Source organism: Physeter macrocephalus, chromosome 5 (genome assembly GCF_002837175.3).
Source record: "Physeter macrocephalus isolate SW-GA chromosome 5, ASM283717v5, whole genome shotgun sequence".
NCBI lineage: Eukaryota > Metazoa > Chordata > Mammalia > Artiodactyla > Physeteridae > Physeter > Physeter macrocephalus.
The window spans coordinates 15,769,530-15,786,741 of NC_041218.1; the positions used below are offsets into that span (position 1 = coordinate 15,769,530).

The window sequence follows — 17,212 nt, forward strand, 5'->3', positions numbered from 1 at the left end:
GAGAGTTCCTCATTCTGATTTTAAGCTGATCATCTTTTCCTTATCTGTATCCATTCTATTTTTATCCCATCTATTGCACTGTGTTTTTATTTTTCCTAATTATTATTTTTGCTTGTTTTAAAAAAATATTTTCTTGTTCTTATTTCATATTGCTGATATCTTTTTTTATGTCCTTGAATATATTAATTGGCTAATTAAAAAGTTCTTGGTCCTCTGTTCTGTTTCTGTTGCGATAGGTAATTGAGATATGTTGTTTCCTTGTGAAATAAATGCCTTGTTACTTTGGGCTCTGAGCTCATTTTCTCCTGAGGATATTAGGTACACTGTGAGGCAGTCCCTTAGAGGAGAATGCCAGACTCCAATCCTAGTCAGCTCCAATGAGGTCAGGAGTGAGTGTATGGTCTTTTGGGTGGAGAGCCCCAGACAGCAGAAAACACAGTCAGTGCCTCCTCACCCCTCAAAACAAGCCACAGTTCAGATCCTCAGCTGTAACCTAAACAGGCGGAAGTCTATTAGAATGAGATCATCATTAGAGTATCATTTCCAGCCTTTGGAGTTTGAATTGGGAGAGGCAGGAAACAACTGCCAGAGGTCAGGCAGAGACTTATGTTTTTATCAGCTTGTCACAAGTGCAAGATTTCAGTGCTGCTCTGACTTGATTCCTGAAGACATCTGAACACGAGTCCTAAGTGTCTACATGTGTGGAGTGTGTCCCAAGGCTATAGCAAGAGAGAAATAAGAGCAAAAATAACTCAGATAGTTCCTCTCCTATATTATCTTACTGGTTGCTGAGTTGCCTTTCACTCTAGGTAAAAGCTTCCGTATTACCTCAAAAACAAACCAGTTCAAAATATCTGTACCTGACTCCCACCTAAATCCATAAGGGTTTTCTCATTATTTTCCCCTAGTTTCTCATTCTTATAATCTTGGGGAAAGAGCCAGACAGCAGCCTGCTCAGAAATGGAACCAGAATTATTTTTCAGTTTTTCATATATTATTTTACATTTGTTTCTTTTAGACATCATATTACTGATTTTTAAAAATTCAGTTTGAGAAACAAAAAATTTATGATTTTATCTCATTTATATATTTTTATTTACTGTTACAGTAGAACTTATTTTCTTTACTTTCTTTTTCCTCCCACACTTCTCTCTTCCTTATCTTTGGCATTCTTCTCTTCCATCAAAGCAAAATCAAACATTTTTCAGCACCCAGAAGTGGAGATTTTATACATCTTTGCTCGTGGTTAGAAATACCTGACTACTACTTTTCATTGGGAGTAAAGGTTGCAACTCTCCGTAAATCGAATAGGAATAATCAGATCACAATTGAAAAATGTAGTCTTTTAACATAAGAGGCCCACTTGAGGGCTTCCCTGGTGGCGCAGTGGTTGAGAGTCCGCCTGCCGATGCAGGGAACACGGGTTCGTGCCCCGGTCCGGGAGGATCCCACGTGCTGCGGAAAGGCTGGGCCCGTGAGCCATGGCCGCTGAGTCTGCGCATCTGGAGCCTGTGCATCGCAACGGGAGAGGCCACGGCGGTGAGAGGCCCGCGTACCACAAAAAAAAAAAAAAAAAAAAAAAAAAAGAGGCCCACTTGAACTTACCTCCCAAGTGGCACACAGATTTGACTTGTGATATAACCATTTGCCATTTTCATCCTTAGGATAGAATTCATCTCCAGGCTGTTAAAAAAGAAAAAGAAAAAGTGTAGTTAACTTTATTTATATCTGGGGATTGAAATGATGGAATTTAAGTTGTCAGTATTTCAATATACCCAGGCCCTGGGAAACCAATTCAAGATATATATATATATATTTCCCCTCCCCCTGTGGAACTGTCCAGAAATTCATTTGTCCAAGATATATGACACATTAGTCTCATTCTCTCACTCCAGCATTCATTATTCTTTATTTATTGACAGATTATTGTTGTTCTTAAGCCATGAAGTTCTCTCTTAATGATAAAATTTCTCATTAAAGAAAAGTAAAAGTTGAGAATTAGGACTTTTAGACTCAGTGCTTGGATAGTCTATCCTGGCCAAAGTTGAGGACAGAAAATTTCTTACTCTTATAAGAAACCAAAGATCATCAATAAGGTTGAGAGGAGGAAATTCTTCAGCTAAGTACAGTTGATGAATGCAGTGTTCCTTAAGTATAAGGGAAATGCATAGCACATTACTTCTCAGGTCTGGCTAATCGCCCCGTGGTTCTTTTCTTTCCCTTTTTGGGCCCTCCAGGAGTTCAGCATCTTTTTTTCTACCTCATACACTATGTAAGTGTCAAACATCCTCCTCTAAATTTTGGATGATACTTTCCCAATGAAGATTGACTATGGTGTGGAAATTGTCTTTCAGATTTCTCCCTTTTTGCTATATTTAAAAATGGGACCCATCTCTTATGGGCTTGGAAATGGGATAGAAATAAAAGATGATTTCTAGATTCCTTGAGTGGATGGTGATAATCATCTCCTGAGGTTGGACAAGGAATTGAGAGTTTTGTTTTGGATAGTTTGAGTTTGAAATGACTGTTAGACAGTCAAGTGGATATTTGAAGAGAACAGAGAAGTCTCAGAGAGTGGCTCAGAGAGAGGTCATGGGTACAGATAAAATTTGGGAGTCCTCAGCATATAAAATGGTATTCAATCCATGCAACTGGATGAAATCACCTATAGAGAGAGTATGGCTCAGTAAGACAAGAATATTGAGGATAAAGCACTGGGCAAAACATTTGGAGTTTAGCAGAGAAGAAGCTGTCAAAGAATCACCAGAGGGTGATATCACAGAAGCCATGAGATGAAAATGTTTAAAGAAGGAGGCAGTAGTCAACTGTGCTGAAAGAGATCAAATAAAATATGAGGACAGAGTGTCTACTGGATTTGGTTGGTGGCATAGAAGTCTTTGTAGACCTTGATAATAGGAATTTTTTGTTGTTGAAAATCAAGCAATTGGATAAAATCCATTATATTCTTAAAATATTTCCCTAATTTTTCCCTCTGCCATCTCACCTGAATGAAACTTTCACCTGGTGATAACAATTTCTCCATGCCCTCTTTAGCAAAGATAATTTCACCTCAATTTTCTTCTATTTCACTGAGAGCAGGAAAAGGACTCCTTTCTCCTCAAAGGCGGGTAATCATTCATATTAACTACCCTGGTTATCTCTGATTTCTAAGCCCTTTGACCTTCTCAACACTTATGAGGCTTATTTCCACTCCAGACTCCCTCCATATTTCTTGCTTTTTGCATTTCCTAATTTTACTTCTGACCTGAAATGGCTTTATATCTCCATTATGAACTCTGTTACTATTAATAATTTTTACTCTCCCCAATTTTAATTAAGTCCTCTCCAAGTCTGAACCCATGTTAGATATTTCTGTGATGTTCCACTGTGCTTACTTTGCTCATCCCTTCATTTGGATAAGCTCATCGTCTTTTTACTCCTTTCCTGCTCCTCCTGACTGTAAGGCGTTTTTAGAAGAATAACTCAACCCTCTAAAAATCCATGCTATTGACCCTCATTCCTGTTTAGCAATAACTTCGTCTTTTTAAAATGTCTTATCATGATTTTTTGTACGTTGTTGTTCTGAAATTGTGTCTGCTTATTAACTTTACATTTAAAAAATAACAAAGTGGTAAAATATTTTAGCGAGAAAGGTTTTTCTTTAAAAAGAATCATGAGATTCAAAAAGCAAGTGATATTTTGGCTTCAAAGACTGATTTCTCAATTACAGGAAGTACAGGTTCAGTTGGGAGGTAATGTCACTATACTGTGTAATTTCTCACTGTTAAAAGTTTACCTTCTCTGTGTCCTTGAGCCTTGATCCTATTTAAGAAGAGAAATAGAATTTCTTTATTTACCTTCTCCAAAAAGATTTTACAAGTCATTAGTCAGCCACAGAGAAGTAAATTTCATTTTCTCACTTTTAAATACAGGTTCTTTCCAAATCTGTAAGACTCAGCTTAGAACTCTGCCATTTGAATAAGAATCGAAGTTAGCTGAGTGAGGAGAAGGGAGGGCTAAGGTCAAAATCCCAAGAGCCTGAAATAAAAAAATCACTGTAGTCCACAGGACATTGGGATTATTAGGCTTGTGAGGATAAGGCAGAGGGTAGTGTAGTATAAGGGAACACGTATGAGATTGGCATCAGGGGACCCAGGATCTGGTCCCAATTCTGATGGACTTTAATCCTAAGTAGTTCATTGCTTTTCTCTTCTGTGAAATGAGGTTTTGGGGATATATAAGTGCTAAGGTCACATCTTGGATGTGACCACAGAGGAGAGTTAATAAGGAAGGTGCTTACAGAGAACAGAACGGGGCAGCCAGGTTGGCTGTGTAAAGAAATTCTGGCCACTGCAATGGCAGAGAGTCCTTGTCTTTCCTGTCCAGCAGGATCTGGTTTACCTCATGGACAAGTGGTCAGTTTTGTTTTTCAATCTCTCCTTCCCTCAGTAAAATTTTAAAGCAGCTGCTGCTCTTCAGCAATGTATACTGGGTGTGTTGGTGGTGGTTAAATCGAGTCCATATATTGAGAAAGTTCAAGGAAGGAGTGCATTTGAATTAGAGGAATAGATATCACCTAGAAGTCCTGATCTTGGAGCTGGCTTCAAAAATCTGACTACTCTTTGGGTTATTTTCCTTTGGAGAGGGTGGAGTGTGAGTAGGTTTTCAGTTGTATTTATTATTTTACATTATGTTGTGCAGGGAGGTTTTCGTGACTGTGTGAATGGGAAGAAGGGTGTGTCTGGATGCTGGACAACTGCAATGTGGACTACAGTTAGGAGACTACTTGTTGGTTTGATGGAGAGCGTTTATAGCTGCAAAGACATGATATAACAGACAGTGCATTGGATTATGAATCTAGAAACTTGGGATCCAGGCCTGAGTTGGCTACACATAATCTTTCTTGGCATTTGTTGTGTTAGGTCAGTACTATCTGATTTACTTTAACAAAACATCATAATCTATGGTGCTAAGTAATGAATGAGCTTCCCGTACATAGATGTTGGCCCATGGTTGCCAAAGAGCAGAGGCCTTACCTTTAGGCATATGAACTTACCTTAAAAGCCATAGGTATTTCAATGATGTAAAGATCCACATAATCTAGCTGGAGGTCCTTGAGCGTCCTCTCCAGAGTTGGGCGGACCATCTGTGGGTCATGATGTGTAGCCCACAGCTGAAAGAAAAAAAGGGAGATAGTTAACTAATATCCTCATTATTATTATTACTTTTAACACTAATGCAGCCCTTAAAAATTTTTTTTTACCGTTTCTTTTTTTTTGGCCACACCGCGCAGCATGCAGGATCTCAGTTCCCCAACACCCATGCCCCCTGCAGTGGAAGAGCACAGTCCTCACCACTAGACCGCCAGGGAATTCCCCAGCCCTTTATTCTTTACAAACACTCATACACATTGTATTCACCCAATTCCTTTCACAAAAATATGTTTACGTTGCAGTGTCATCTGAGTATAGTTTGAGCTTGACATCCAGCGTATAACTTTATCCAACTTTATCCAAATATAGTACCAGAGATTTAAAGATCCACCTGAACCACAGAGTACCTAATTCAGCAATAAAGTCTTCCTCTGCTCTGTGCTAATTGCCTAATCGACTCTTAGCACTTTCACTTTTCCTCATTGTGTAATTAGGGAACATGTATCTGACTAGTGGTTCTGACCTGGCTTGGTACTTTATTTTCTTTTCATTGATAAAAGGTGTGCTTCATCTGAGTAGAAATACAGTTGTGTACGTGTCTTCACCAGATCCTCCACATTGTGATGGGTGGTGCAGAAGCTGGTGAAATTTTAAATTATTGCACAAGTTTAGATCCCTTTTCACTGCTCCTTTGTTCTCATTTGGTTCACTTCATCATTTCCCCAGGAAAATTCTGCCAATCCCTACTAAGATCTGAACCAATAATATCACCAAAATGGCGGCACAGGAGACCCCAGCCTCCAGTCCTCCAACAAAGATCAAAAATTAAGTAGCTATTCATGGGGCATCCCTGGTGGCGCAGTGGTTAAGAATCCGCCTGCCAATGCAGGAGACACAGGTTCGAGCCCTTGTCCAGGAAGATACCACATGCCGCGGAACACCTAAGCCCGTACGCCACAACTACTGAGCCTGCGCTCTAGAGCCTACAAGCCACAACTACTGTGCCCGTGGCCAACAACTACTGAAGCCCGCATGCCTAGAGCCTGTGCTCCCGAGAAGCCACCACAATGAGAAGCCTGCACACCACAACGAAGAGTAGCCCCTGCTCACCGCAACCAGAGAAAAGCCCGCGTGTAGCAACGAAGACCCAACGCAGCTAAAAATAAAATAAAATAAATAAATTTATTTTAAAAAAACAATTAAATAGCTATTCGTGAAAAAACAAAACAAAACAGCTATTCATGAATACAAATGGGGAGATGTTGGTCAAAGGGTACAAACTCCCTGTTATAAGATGAATAAGTTCTGGGGATCTAATGAACAGCGTGGTGATTATAGTTAACAATACTGTATTATATACTTGAAAGTTGTTAAGAGAATAAATCTTAAATGTTCTCATCACGGAAAATAAATGGTAATTATGTAATGTGGTGGAGGTGTTAGCTAACACTATGGTGGTAACCATTTTGCAATATATAATTGTATCAAATCAGTGCATTCTATACTTTATACAAGGCCATATGTCAATTATATCTCAGTAAAGCTGAAAAAGTAAATAAAAGGAATGTAGACAGCTTAACATAAATAAGAGAAAGAGAAAAAGAAATTACTCGTTCTCTAAAGTGTTAGGTAATGAAAGATTAAGCCTTGGGTTGTCAAACTGGAGCATGTGTACCCTTGAGGTCTGTAAAACATGGGATACTGAAGGGTACCCAGAGCTTCAGGATAAATGAATACATCTTCTTGGAGCATCAAATTTGCTTACATATTTTTTGGAAAAAAAAGTTTTGAATTTATGTACATTTTTTGCCACAAGTAAGAGCAAGCAAAATTAGATTTTTTTCCTATGTTGGACAATAATTTTTTTTCTTGCCTTCAGAGCATAGAGAAGAGAAAACAATGTGAGAGTAGAGAAAAATGTGTTTTTGTTGTTACTGTGGGTCCTTTTGGTGTATTGTTGAAATCTCATCTAACTGAAAATTCTGTTTTATGTTTTAATCTATTTTTATTCAACAAACACATGCAGTACTAGTTCTAGGTACTCTTTAAGTGCTTTGTAAATGTTAACTCATATCAACCTTGAAATGAAATGAAATGGGTGATTTAATTCAGTTCATTTTTTTCATCATGATAGGTATTCCAACAGCTTTAACGGTTTACCAAGGAGATAAGAATGAAAGTTTGTTTGTTTTTAATAAATTCAAAAATATATTTCCAGCTTTGGGCAGGCTTCTTTGGCTCAGGTCCTCAGGATATGAGTTCAAGTTTATTTTTCCCCGGAAACACTTGGTGAGTTGTAATGAGAGACTCTGTAATAACAAAATCTTTAGGAATCAGGTTGTAAAGTTATAATAAAGTGAAAAGCTTCAGGCTGATATTTTGGGACAGTGGCTCTACATGGCCCCTTGAAATCATAGCCCATAACTGGCCGGTGACTTGGGGAACTGCAAACTCCTGGAGAGGGTGGAAAGGAGTCGGGAGGATGGGGTTCTGGGGAGTGAGTGAAGTCAGAAGCACCATTTTGTTCTCTCTAGAAAACTTAGGAGAATTGTATTACAAGTTCTCTAAAGTTACACAGTTTTATTCCTGCAAGGCTGCCTGTAAATATGTATCCTATATTTCCACTGGCTTTCATTTTATCATGATGCTTTATCTTTCTGATTGCTCTTCAGTGGATAGTGATTTCTAACACTGGAGATTTCAGTTTCTCAAAAGATAGTGATCTAAACAAAATGTGGTATATCCATACGATGGAATATTATTTGGCCATAAAAAGAAATGAAATTCTGATATGTGCTACAACGTGGTTGAAAGTAGAATACATTATACTAAGTGAAAGAAGCTAGACAGAAAAGAACACATATTGTATGATTCCTTTGGTATGAAATGTCCAGAATAGGAACACTAAAGAGACAGAAAGCAGATCAGTGTTTACCAGTGACTGGGGGAGAGGGATAAATGGGAAGTGATTGCTAGTGGGTAAGAGGTTTCTTTCTGGAGTGATAAAAGTATTCTGGAAAAGGTAGTGGTCATGGTTGTACAACTTTGTGAATATACTAAAAATGGTGAACTTTATGGTACATGAATTATATCTCAAAAAAAAATTAGTGATCTATGGACAAATAGGCATATACCAAAGAAAAAGCTGCCTCCTTTTAAAAGAAGTTTTGACAAATGCTTATTATAATATGAACCACCTCCTTACTTCCCTTCACTCCTCAAGTCGACTTTCTTTGTAGATTTGGCTCTTCCATATTGTCTTAAATCAATGCCTAAGTATGAAGAAAGAACTTTTCCCTAACCTACAAGGGGCTAATTAGTCCCTAAATTCTTGGCAAGATTGAGGAATTTGGCAGTTAAGAACTCACTCCTCAGGACTTCCCTGGCAGTCCAGCGCTTAGGACTCTGCACTTCCACTGCAGGGGACACGGGGAACTAAGATCCTGCAAGCCTGCAGGGTTTGGTGAGTTCAACATTCTTCAGCAGAGAAAAGACGTCAGACCCACCATGAACGTAAGTTGTGTAGGGTGAAGGGAAGACCTCACCTTTCCGCAGTAGAAGATATCCTGCCTCTGCACCTTTCCTTCTGCTATCTTCTCCCTGATGGCCTCCCCCACTTCGTGCTCGTTCTGGTAGAGGTAGGCGCCATCAATGTGCCGGTACCCTGTGTCAATGGCAATTTTCACTGATCTTGCACAGGTCCCCTTAGGGGTCTAAAATGATAGGGGGGTTGGGTTGGGGGAGAAGAGAAATGTGTCTTTTCTTTAATCATTCTTAATCAGGACACTTGGCACATACATCGTTTTATAGCGAAAACGACAAATTCGGACACCTAAAAGGACAAGGAAGACCCCTGCGTAACTGGGTAGGATGAAGGAAAGAAGGGAAAAGGAAGAGGAGAGGAAGTAGGATGGGACCTGCACCCCTCGGGGGAGCTGAAGGTGAGGAGAGGTTCCCGCACCCGGAGAAGCCCCCTCACCAGCGAGGAGATCAGTTGGGACAGAAGGGGAACTTTGGGGGCTGTGGAAGGAGAGCCCAGCAACCTGTCTGTGGCAGGCAGGACAGAGTAAGACCTACACAGATGGTCCTCGCCACAGCCCTGTGTGCCCCAGCCTGAGAGGTGTGTCGCCAGTGTGTATGGGGGCTGGGTGCTAAAATGTGGGGTTTGGAGAGCAGACCCGGGGAGAAGACTTCTGTTGACTGTGCGGAGACAGCCTGAGGGGATAGAAGTGAGGAAATCCGCAGCTAGGAATGCTTGTAGAGGAAACCCCGACCGCCATAGAAGCGAAGAACTATTGTTAAGTGACTTGCAAGGGGCAGGACTGCCATTGCAGCCTCTCTCCCCACATGAGGCCCCTGCCTCCCTGGGCACGAGGAAGGGCTCCTGCCGGGGCAGGAGCTCTTGTGACCCCCACCGCTGCTGCATCCACATCCCCCTCCTCCCTGGGGCGGACTTGTGTGCTCCAGGGCAGCCTCGGGAGCAGACCCCTGTGGGTGGCCCACATGCAGAGGTGGTGCTGAAACCACAGCTGAGCCCCAGGGGCCGTGCAGCTAAGGAAGAAAAGCTGAAGTCTCTCCTCGCAGCTGCACAAACTGCGAATTGACAACCCTGCGACCAGCTTTGTAAGCTAAGTGCCTGCAGAACATCTAAATGGACAGCAAGTGCTCCTGCAGCCAAGATGGGCCTAGCTTTAGCAGCTGTAGACTTTGTGAGCACTTACACAGGGGGGTCGGGCCAGGCCAGAGTCTGAGCTGCCCCAGAGTGCACACAGCGGGTCCAGATCCATGCTTACTGCAATCCTGGGACCTGACTTCAGTGGATCTGCGCTGGTGGCCTGGTGAAAACAACGTCTGAGGGACACTGGGGCCAACTGCAGGCATTCCCACGGTTAAGATGGGGACGAGTGCAGTACCAACAACAGCGTAATCTAAGAGCTTGTACAACAGGTGAAGGCGACACAACAGAGCATACCCATGGGTGAACAGCTCCAGAGGAGGAATGCTCCAGTCCCGCCTACCTCACACCGCAGATCAGAAACACAGCTCAGAAACAGATCTGGGGGACTCTACTCCAACAACTAGGGAGCAGACCCCACCCCTGACAGGGCAGTGACAACCAGAGAGCAAAGGGGAGGCCCTGCTCAATATCCAGTGCAGGTTCTGGTCACCACAACATCAGTCACACCTCCTGTCAAGGGGATAACAGCTAGCATACACTGAGGAAAGAGGTGGCAGACATCTACTAAAAAGAGCCCTCGCACCAAAAAATATTAAACCCATGCAGGCTACACAGGGACGTTCCCACATAAAAATAGCCCTCCGTGACAGTCTGAGGGTCTGGCATTGGGAGGAAGAACCCCCAGAGCATTTAGCCTTGAAGGCCAGTGGGGCTTGAGTGCAGGAGCTCCACAGGGCGGGGGAAACAGAGACTCTACTCTTGGAGGGTGCACACAAGGTCTCATGTGCACTGGGATCCAGCACACAGGAGTACTTGCATAGGAACCTGGGCCAGACCTACCTAGGGGTCTTGGTGGGTCTCCTGGGGAGGTGAAGGTAGACTATAGCTCACTGTGGGGGCAAGGACACTGGTAGCGGAAGCCCCAGGGAATATTGATTGGAGTGAGCTCTCCCAGAGGTCCACATTTCAGCACTAAGACCTGGCCCCACCCAATAACCTGCACACTCTAGTGCTGGAAAGCCTCACACCAAACAACCAACAAGATAGGAACACAGCCCCACCCATCAGAAGACAGGCTGCCTAAAGTTGTACTGAGCTCACAGCCACCTCAAAACACACCCCTTGACATGGACATGGCCCTGCCCATCAGAGAGACATGACCCAGCTCCACCCACCAGAGGGCAGGCACCAGTCTCTCCCAACAGGAAGCCTGCACAAGCCCCTGGACCAACCTCACCCACCAGGGGGCAGACACCAGAAGCAAGAGGAACTATGATCCTGCAGACTGTGGAAAGGAGACCATGAACACAGAAAGTCAGACAAAATGAGATGACAGAGAAATATGTTGCAAATGAAGGAACAACATAAAAACCCACAAGAACAACTAAATGAAGAGGAGATAGGCAATCTACCTGAAAAAAGTTATATGACCTTTAGAAAAAAGCAAGAAAATAATTTCCATAAAAGTTAGAAGATAAATTACCTCTTGAGGGAGAGATGGTTTTGAATTGGGAAGGGCACACAGAGGGTTTCTGGGGGTTGGTATATTCTAATTTTGGATCTGTGTGGTGGTTACTCAGATGTTAGCTTTAAAAGTATTCACCCTTCTATATATTTCAAAATTTTAAATGTTAAAAAAAATAAGGAAGTAGATCCAAAATAAAAGGTAAGTGACTCAAATAAATTCAAAACTTTAGATCCAAAGAATGTAGTAACCTGAGCATGAAACATCCATTTTTGGCCTTGGACCTACTATTTGTTCTCCTTTGTTTGGATCCAATTGGTTGTCAAGCTTTGTAGAGTCTACCCCATGATTTGTATCCTTCAGCCAAGTTACTTCTTTTTTAGGCCCCAGCCAAATTATTTTCCTCACAGCCACCAACCAAGTTTAAGTCCTTATTATTTTTTGCCTGATTTATTAGAGAAGCCATCTCACTTGATCTCTATGTATTTCGCCTCTTCTCATTTTAATTCGTTTTAACGTTGGCAGGTTAATAGCTTTGAAATATGAACCTACTTTTTTCTCCCTGGTATTGTTTTGTTACCATCTACCCCCCCGCCCCCACTCTGGCAAACCATTCTTTGCAGCTTGATGTGCAGCATTCATTGCCTCTGGAGAGGAATGACATAAAATGCAGAAGTCAGTTCTTGGTATTTGCTTTCTAAGAGCCAAGGCTTCTGTGGTAGGAGTGTGAGTGTGAAGGGGTCACAGGTACTGCAAAGAACTCAGGATACACACTCTACTAAAAGTAAAAACAAACACCAGCTGAATTATTTTCTTTGACTCTTAAAATACTAGCTCACATAGCGATTTACAAAAATATAAATGAGTTGCCATTACTTAAAAATTATTAATTACTTTACAATATTCTTCGAAAAATGTGAGAAGATCAGGCCACAATGGACTTTTGTTTATGCATGACAATTAGCTGTAGTGGAGAAATTACCATCTTCATTTAGAATGGTGAGTGGAATCCCTGGTACTCTATTTATTGTGTCTTGTACCATCAATCGTCTCCTAAGTGTTACTTGCACATGTTTTTTGTGCTTTTGTTTTTGTTTTTGTTTTGTAGCAAAGAAGAAGAAAGCATTTCTTGCACTTATATCTACTATCAAAATGGGAAAGCAGAACAAAACTGAGAAATAGACTTGGCTCTCGAGGACCACTTATTTATGGTTCCTGCCTTGTCCCTGGTCCCTTTAGGTAGAGATTGTGGGAACATCCTCAACCCTGACAAAGATCCTTTCATGGACCAAACTCTCATCAGGTTCTTTTGAACTCTTTTCCAACATGGACTTTCATACCCATCTCTGCTCTGTCCAAGCTTAGCAAGAATCCTGCTAAGTCAGTTTAACCACAACCTCTCACCCTCCATATCTGATCACGCTTGATATCAAATCAGGTTCCTCCTCCTCCACCATGCCCCAGGAGATGTCTAGTCAACCCCACTCTGTCTTCAGCAAGAATCCTGTTAGGTCAGTTTAGCCAGAATGGCCCCTTATTCCTGATGTTTCCTCTTAGTAATTTTCTACCCACAGATCCCAACCCTGCACCTTGGTTATAAATTCTCACTTGCCCATGTGTTCAGAGTTGACACCAATCTCTCTTCCCTACCACAGAATTCCATCACAGTGGCCCCTTGATGTTTCACGCTCCTCCCTGGTACTCAAGAGATTGGACTTCACCTCTCCTTTGCCCCATATACAAAGCCTTTGGCTCACTCTTCAGAGTGTGAAAACTGTTTACAGCTATAGAAATCTCAACCAGAGCCACCCAAGAAGGGATACTGGATCAGTTACGACCCCAATCTAGGCTACTCCTTCCCTATAGCTTGGTGTTTCCTGATCTACCCCATAACTAGATTCGTTCACTGTTACTTTCATCTTTGAACAAGCACTTCAGCTTTTCTTTATATTTTATTTATAAGTGTATTTATTTTTTCTGCCTTCATTCACTCACGGATTTTAAATCCCTTGTTTCTAGTCCATTGTTTCGATCCCTGTGTTACCTAGAAAAATGCCTCATATATGGTAGGCACACTATAAATATTTATTGAACTGAATTATTGCCCATTTTCCAAAATATTTACCATTGGTCCCAGATTTGTGTCATTTGCACACTTGGTAACATTCTTGAGTTTTACGTGAAGTTTTTGATAAATATTGGTTATTAACTCATGGGCTGATATACATAAAAATCAACTTAATTTCTATCAAAGCAGAAAAAGGAACAAGATTCAAAATTCTTCCCTATCGGACTTTCTCAGACAGAGATATAGGGAGAGAGACAGGAAGAAGGGAGACTTGCTGGGAGGCTGTTATAGACTATTTCATCCCTGTATGAAAACATTCTGGGAATCTGTCCTAGGGAAATGGCGCATAGATAATTTGTACCGTTCAGTTTTCAATAGTTAGTGATCGTCAAGTGAGGAAATGCACAGAGTGCTTGGTGCTACTAAATGTTGGTTCCATCTCAAATTCCCTGACTCCACAGGCATGAAACACCTTTATAAGAAAGTTGGGCATATTAAGAGAAAAAAAATCTTTGTAAGTCAGGAGAAGCTAGGCTGGTTGGCCTCACACAGCTGCACAATAATGTTCCTCCGGGCTGCTGTTCTACAGTTCCTATCGCCACGTGTGTGACAGTGGAGTCTCAAATGGGCAGATGCTGGAGGAGAGGGTGTTGTTAGTCTTCCTTATCTCAGCCTTTCATCTCTGCTCCTACCCCGACTCCCCCTGAAGACAAGCCTAAATCTTCCCCTGGCGCCTGCTAACTTCTGTATCAAAATGGAACAGGATCCCTGAACAAATATTGACTGACTTGATTATATACACGAAATGTGAAGCATTTCAGTTAATGAGTTACCTCAGCCTGTCATTCTCCTTCCATCTCTTGTGGAATGAAAGGTTTTGAAAAGCACCTCAGGCACCCTGAAGGGAGAAGACTGAATTTTGGCATCAGATTTCATCTCTAGGACTAAGATTCTGACGTTAAATCTAATTCGGTACTTTTATTTCCTGGTGACCGACTTGGGCATGGGTACTCCTAGTGTCTGTCTCATCAGCCCTGGGTAGATGGTGAGGGAGTTGTCAGTTGTATGGCTTTGAACAGAAACTGCTGAGTGTTCCAGCTCGGAGATACTCCACCCTCCCCACTCCCCGTCTCCGCCTCAACCTAGCTCTGCCTATCCCCCTCCCCCAAATCTTCCATGGTGGGCATTTTTCTTCACATTAGAGTTTCCAGTTTTGTGAGACATACCTTTAGTTCTGTATTTCTGATCACAAATGTGGTTTGTGCATGCACAATCTTCATTTCTAAGAATATTCCTCGAATGCCATATTCTCTAACTGCAGTATGTCTTATCTTCTGAAGTGAGTTACAGCTCTTTTTGGGAAATGACACATGAACGCTTTTGAATGTCTCCATCCTGTAGCATTTAATATGACTAGACACATAGCAGGCACTTAATAATATTTATTGGTAGATGCAGCACTTTGAGCCCCACTGAGTTTCAGGAGATAGATAGAGAGATAGAGGGATAGATAGAATGATAGATGTTCAAGCAAGGAGCCATATAACTGATAGTCATTGAAATGAGTAGAGGCATGACATAATTAGATTCATATCCTAGATGTATCATTCTATCTATCTATCTATCCATCCTAGGTACTTTCTGGATATATATTCCTAGATACTTTCATATATAGAAATACATATAGAAAGTCATAGAAATATGCAGCTGCATTGACATAACATACATTTATAACAGGTAATATAGTATCGGGACTCAGACGATAGGATCTGGGCCAAAACTACATTGGTTCAAATTCCAGTTCTCTTCCTCAGCATTATAAGTTTGGGACATTTTACTTTATCTTGCCATGCTTCAGTTTTCTCATCTGTAAAATGGGGTAAAATGGTATCTCTTTCATAATGTTGTGAGGATTAAATTAGAAAATGTATGTACTATAAAGTACTACAAAGAGTTCCTGGCACACGGTTAAGTGTTAAAACAATTTTAGCTATTATTATTGTATGCATTTACATCTCCATATCCTCTGATGCACATATATATATATACACACACATACATACATATATATATATATATATATATATATATATATATATCTCCTTTCATTCACTTGACAAGGATGCCCTGAACACCCAGCACGCATACTATACTGGGAATATAGAGCTGAACAAGACATGGTCTCTTTCCGGATGGATTTTACATTTTATAGGGAAGATTGCACGGAAACAATGGTTACAATATAGTGTGATAAGTGCTACAACAGAGTTGAGTATGAGGGGCTATGTGAACACGCAGGAGGGGCAAGTTGTGGTGGCTGGGAGATGGGTTTCTACGGAGAGGTATCCCCCAGCTGAGTCTTGCAGGTTTAGTAAAAATTAGTCAGCTCAGGAGAAAGCGTGTTCCAGGTGGAGGGCAGCATGTTCAAGGTCATGGACATGGGAGAGTTGTTCAGGGAACTCAGGTAGCTATGTTTTACGTGAGGGGGAGGTGGAAGAGTGGTGGTAGATGCTGCTGGACTGACAGGTCTTGACTAAACCATAAGGCCCAAGGTGCAAGTAAGGAGTATGGCCTCTACCCTATAATTGATAGGGAGCCATTGAAAAATTAGGCAGAGGCATGACATAATCAGATTCATATCCTTGCGCCTCTGTGCTTCTCTTTCTGCCTACAATGTCCTGCCTCAGCTCTGCTTCTCTGCCTAGCTAACTTATACCTAGTTTAACAGAGTTCATTCACACATGATCATTCAAATTTCAGTAGCATTTCTAGATATACCCACTGTTTATTCTGGTAATCAGCATTAAATGTGGAATTGCAATGTGGAAAGTAGAAAGATATTTTTCTTACAAGTAGAAGCTTTTCTGTGTTTTAATGGAAACCCACTTCAGTCCTCATGGTCAAATCTAACTATTCCCTTTCCTGTGTTTTCAGAGAGTTACTGTTTACAATTCTCAGAGAGCATTTACTCTTCATTATTCTATGATTAATTAGTTATTAGAGTCTGTCTCCTGTATTAGATTTTTAATCCCTAGACAGCAGAGACACTATTCTCTTCATATTTGAAGCTTCTATAGCCTAGTGCTTCATACATGGTAGGTTTTCACTAAATGTTTTGTTGGACTGAACTAAAAATTCTCAAATATGAACTTAAAAAAATAATAAACCATAAACTCAGAAATTTTGTGTACTTCAGCTCAACCTTATAACCAGCATTCAGGCTGAATTTTAGTAAAGGAAGCACAAAGGTTCCATTCTTTAAGCCAAGATACTTTAAAATCATAAACTGATTTAGTTTAATCATTGGCTCAGTACTTATTCAGCCAAACAGCAGCCCTTCAAGGTTGCATTCATTATTACAAAAATTAAATCAATGAAATCCATTCAAAATGAATTACAGATTATCCTTTAGGAAAGTGCTAATTAAAAAAAAAAAAACAGAGAGAGATAAGCTTACCAATCTAGGTTCTGAGTAGGTACCAAGTCCGATGATAGGAATGCTGTTTCCATCACTTAGAGGTATGCGGTGATATGCAGCACTGAGGTACATCTTGGAAAGTCTGAGGTTTCAATTTCTAGAAATGATTCTGAACACCACAGAAGAGCCTTTTTGAGAAGGTGCCCTAATGCCTGTTTAATCAAAGAAAGAGCCAGAGGGAGGAGCAGTGGGAGGGAAGAGAGATTTCTCAACCTGGTTTTTTTTTTCAGGTTGTTCTGGAAATCCTAATTGAGGTTGTCCTTTGAACTTATCAGAGGCATGTAAATAATAACCTATTTTGATCTTATGCTTACTTCCCTGCAAAGAAATGATTTTAAAAATAAAATGAAACAAATCTAGCTGGCTTCTG

At 41.1% G+C, this 17,212-nt stretch overlaps 1 protein-coding gene across 3 annotated transcripts in view; it reads right to left on the reverse strand.

Moving 5' to 3' along the window:
* The window catches only part of AKR1D1 (aldo-keto reductase family 1 member D1), a 38,570-nt gene extending 21,585 nt beyond the window's left edge, over window positions 1-16,985 (reverse strand). For 2 of the 3 annotated variants that reach the window (XM_055084810.1, XM_007118549.3), the window contains exons 1-4: window positions 16,822-16,914; window positions 8,699-8,866; window positions 5,057-5,173; window positions 1,606-1,683 (exon numbers count right to left, since the gene is read on the reverse strand). In XM_055084810.1, coding sequence (XP_054940785.1) covers window positions 1,606-1,683; window positions 5,057-5,173; window positions 8,699-8,866; window positions 16,822-16,914 — 456 coding nt within the window. Of the gene's footprint in view, window positions 1-1,605; window positions 1,684-5,056; window positions 5,174-8,698; window positions 8,867-16,821 lie in introns of all 3 variants that reach the window. The other variant, XM_007118548.3, reaches the window with a different exon arrangement.
* Between the last annotated feature and the right edge of the window lie 227 nt (window positions 16,986-17,212).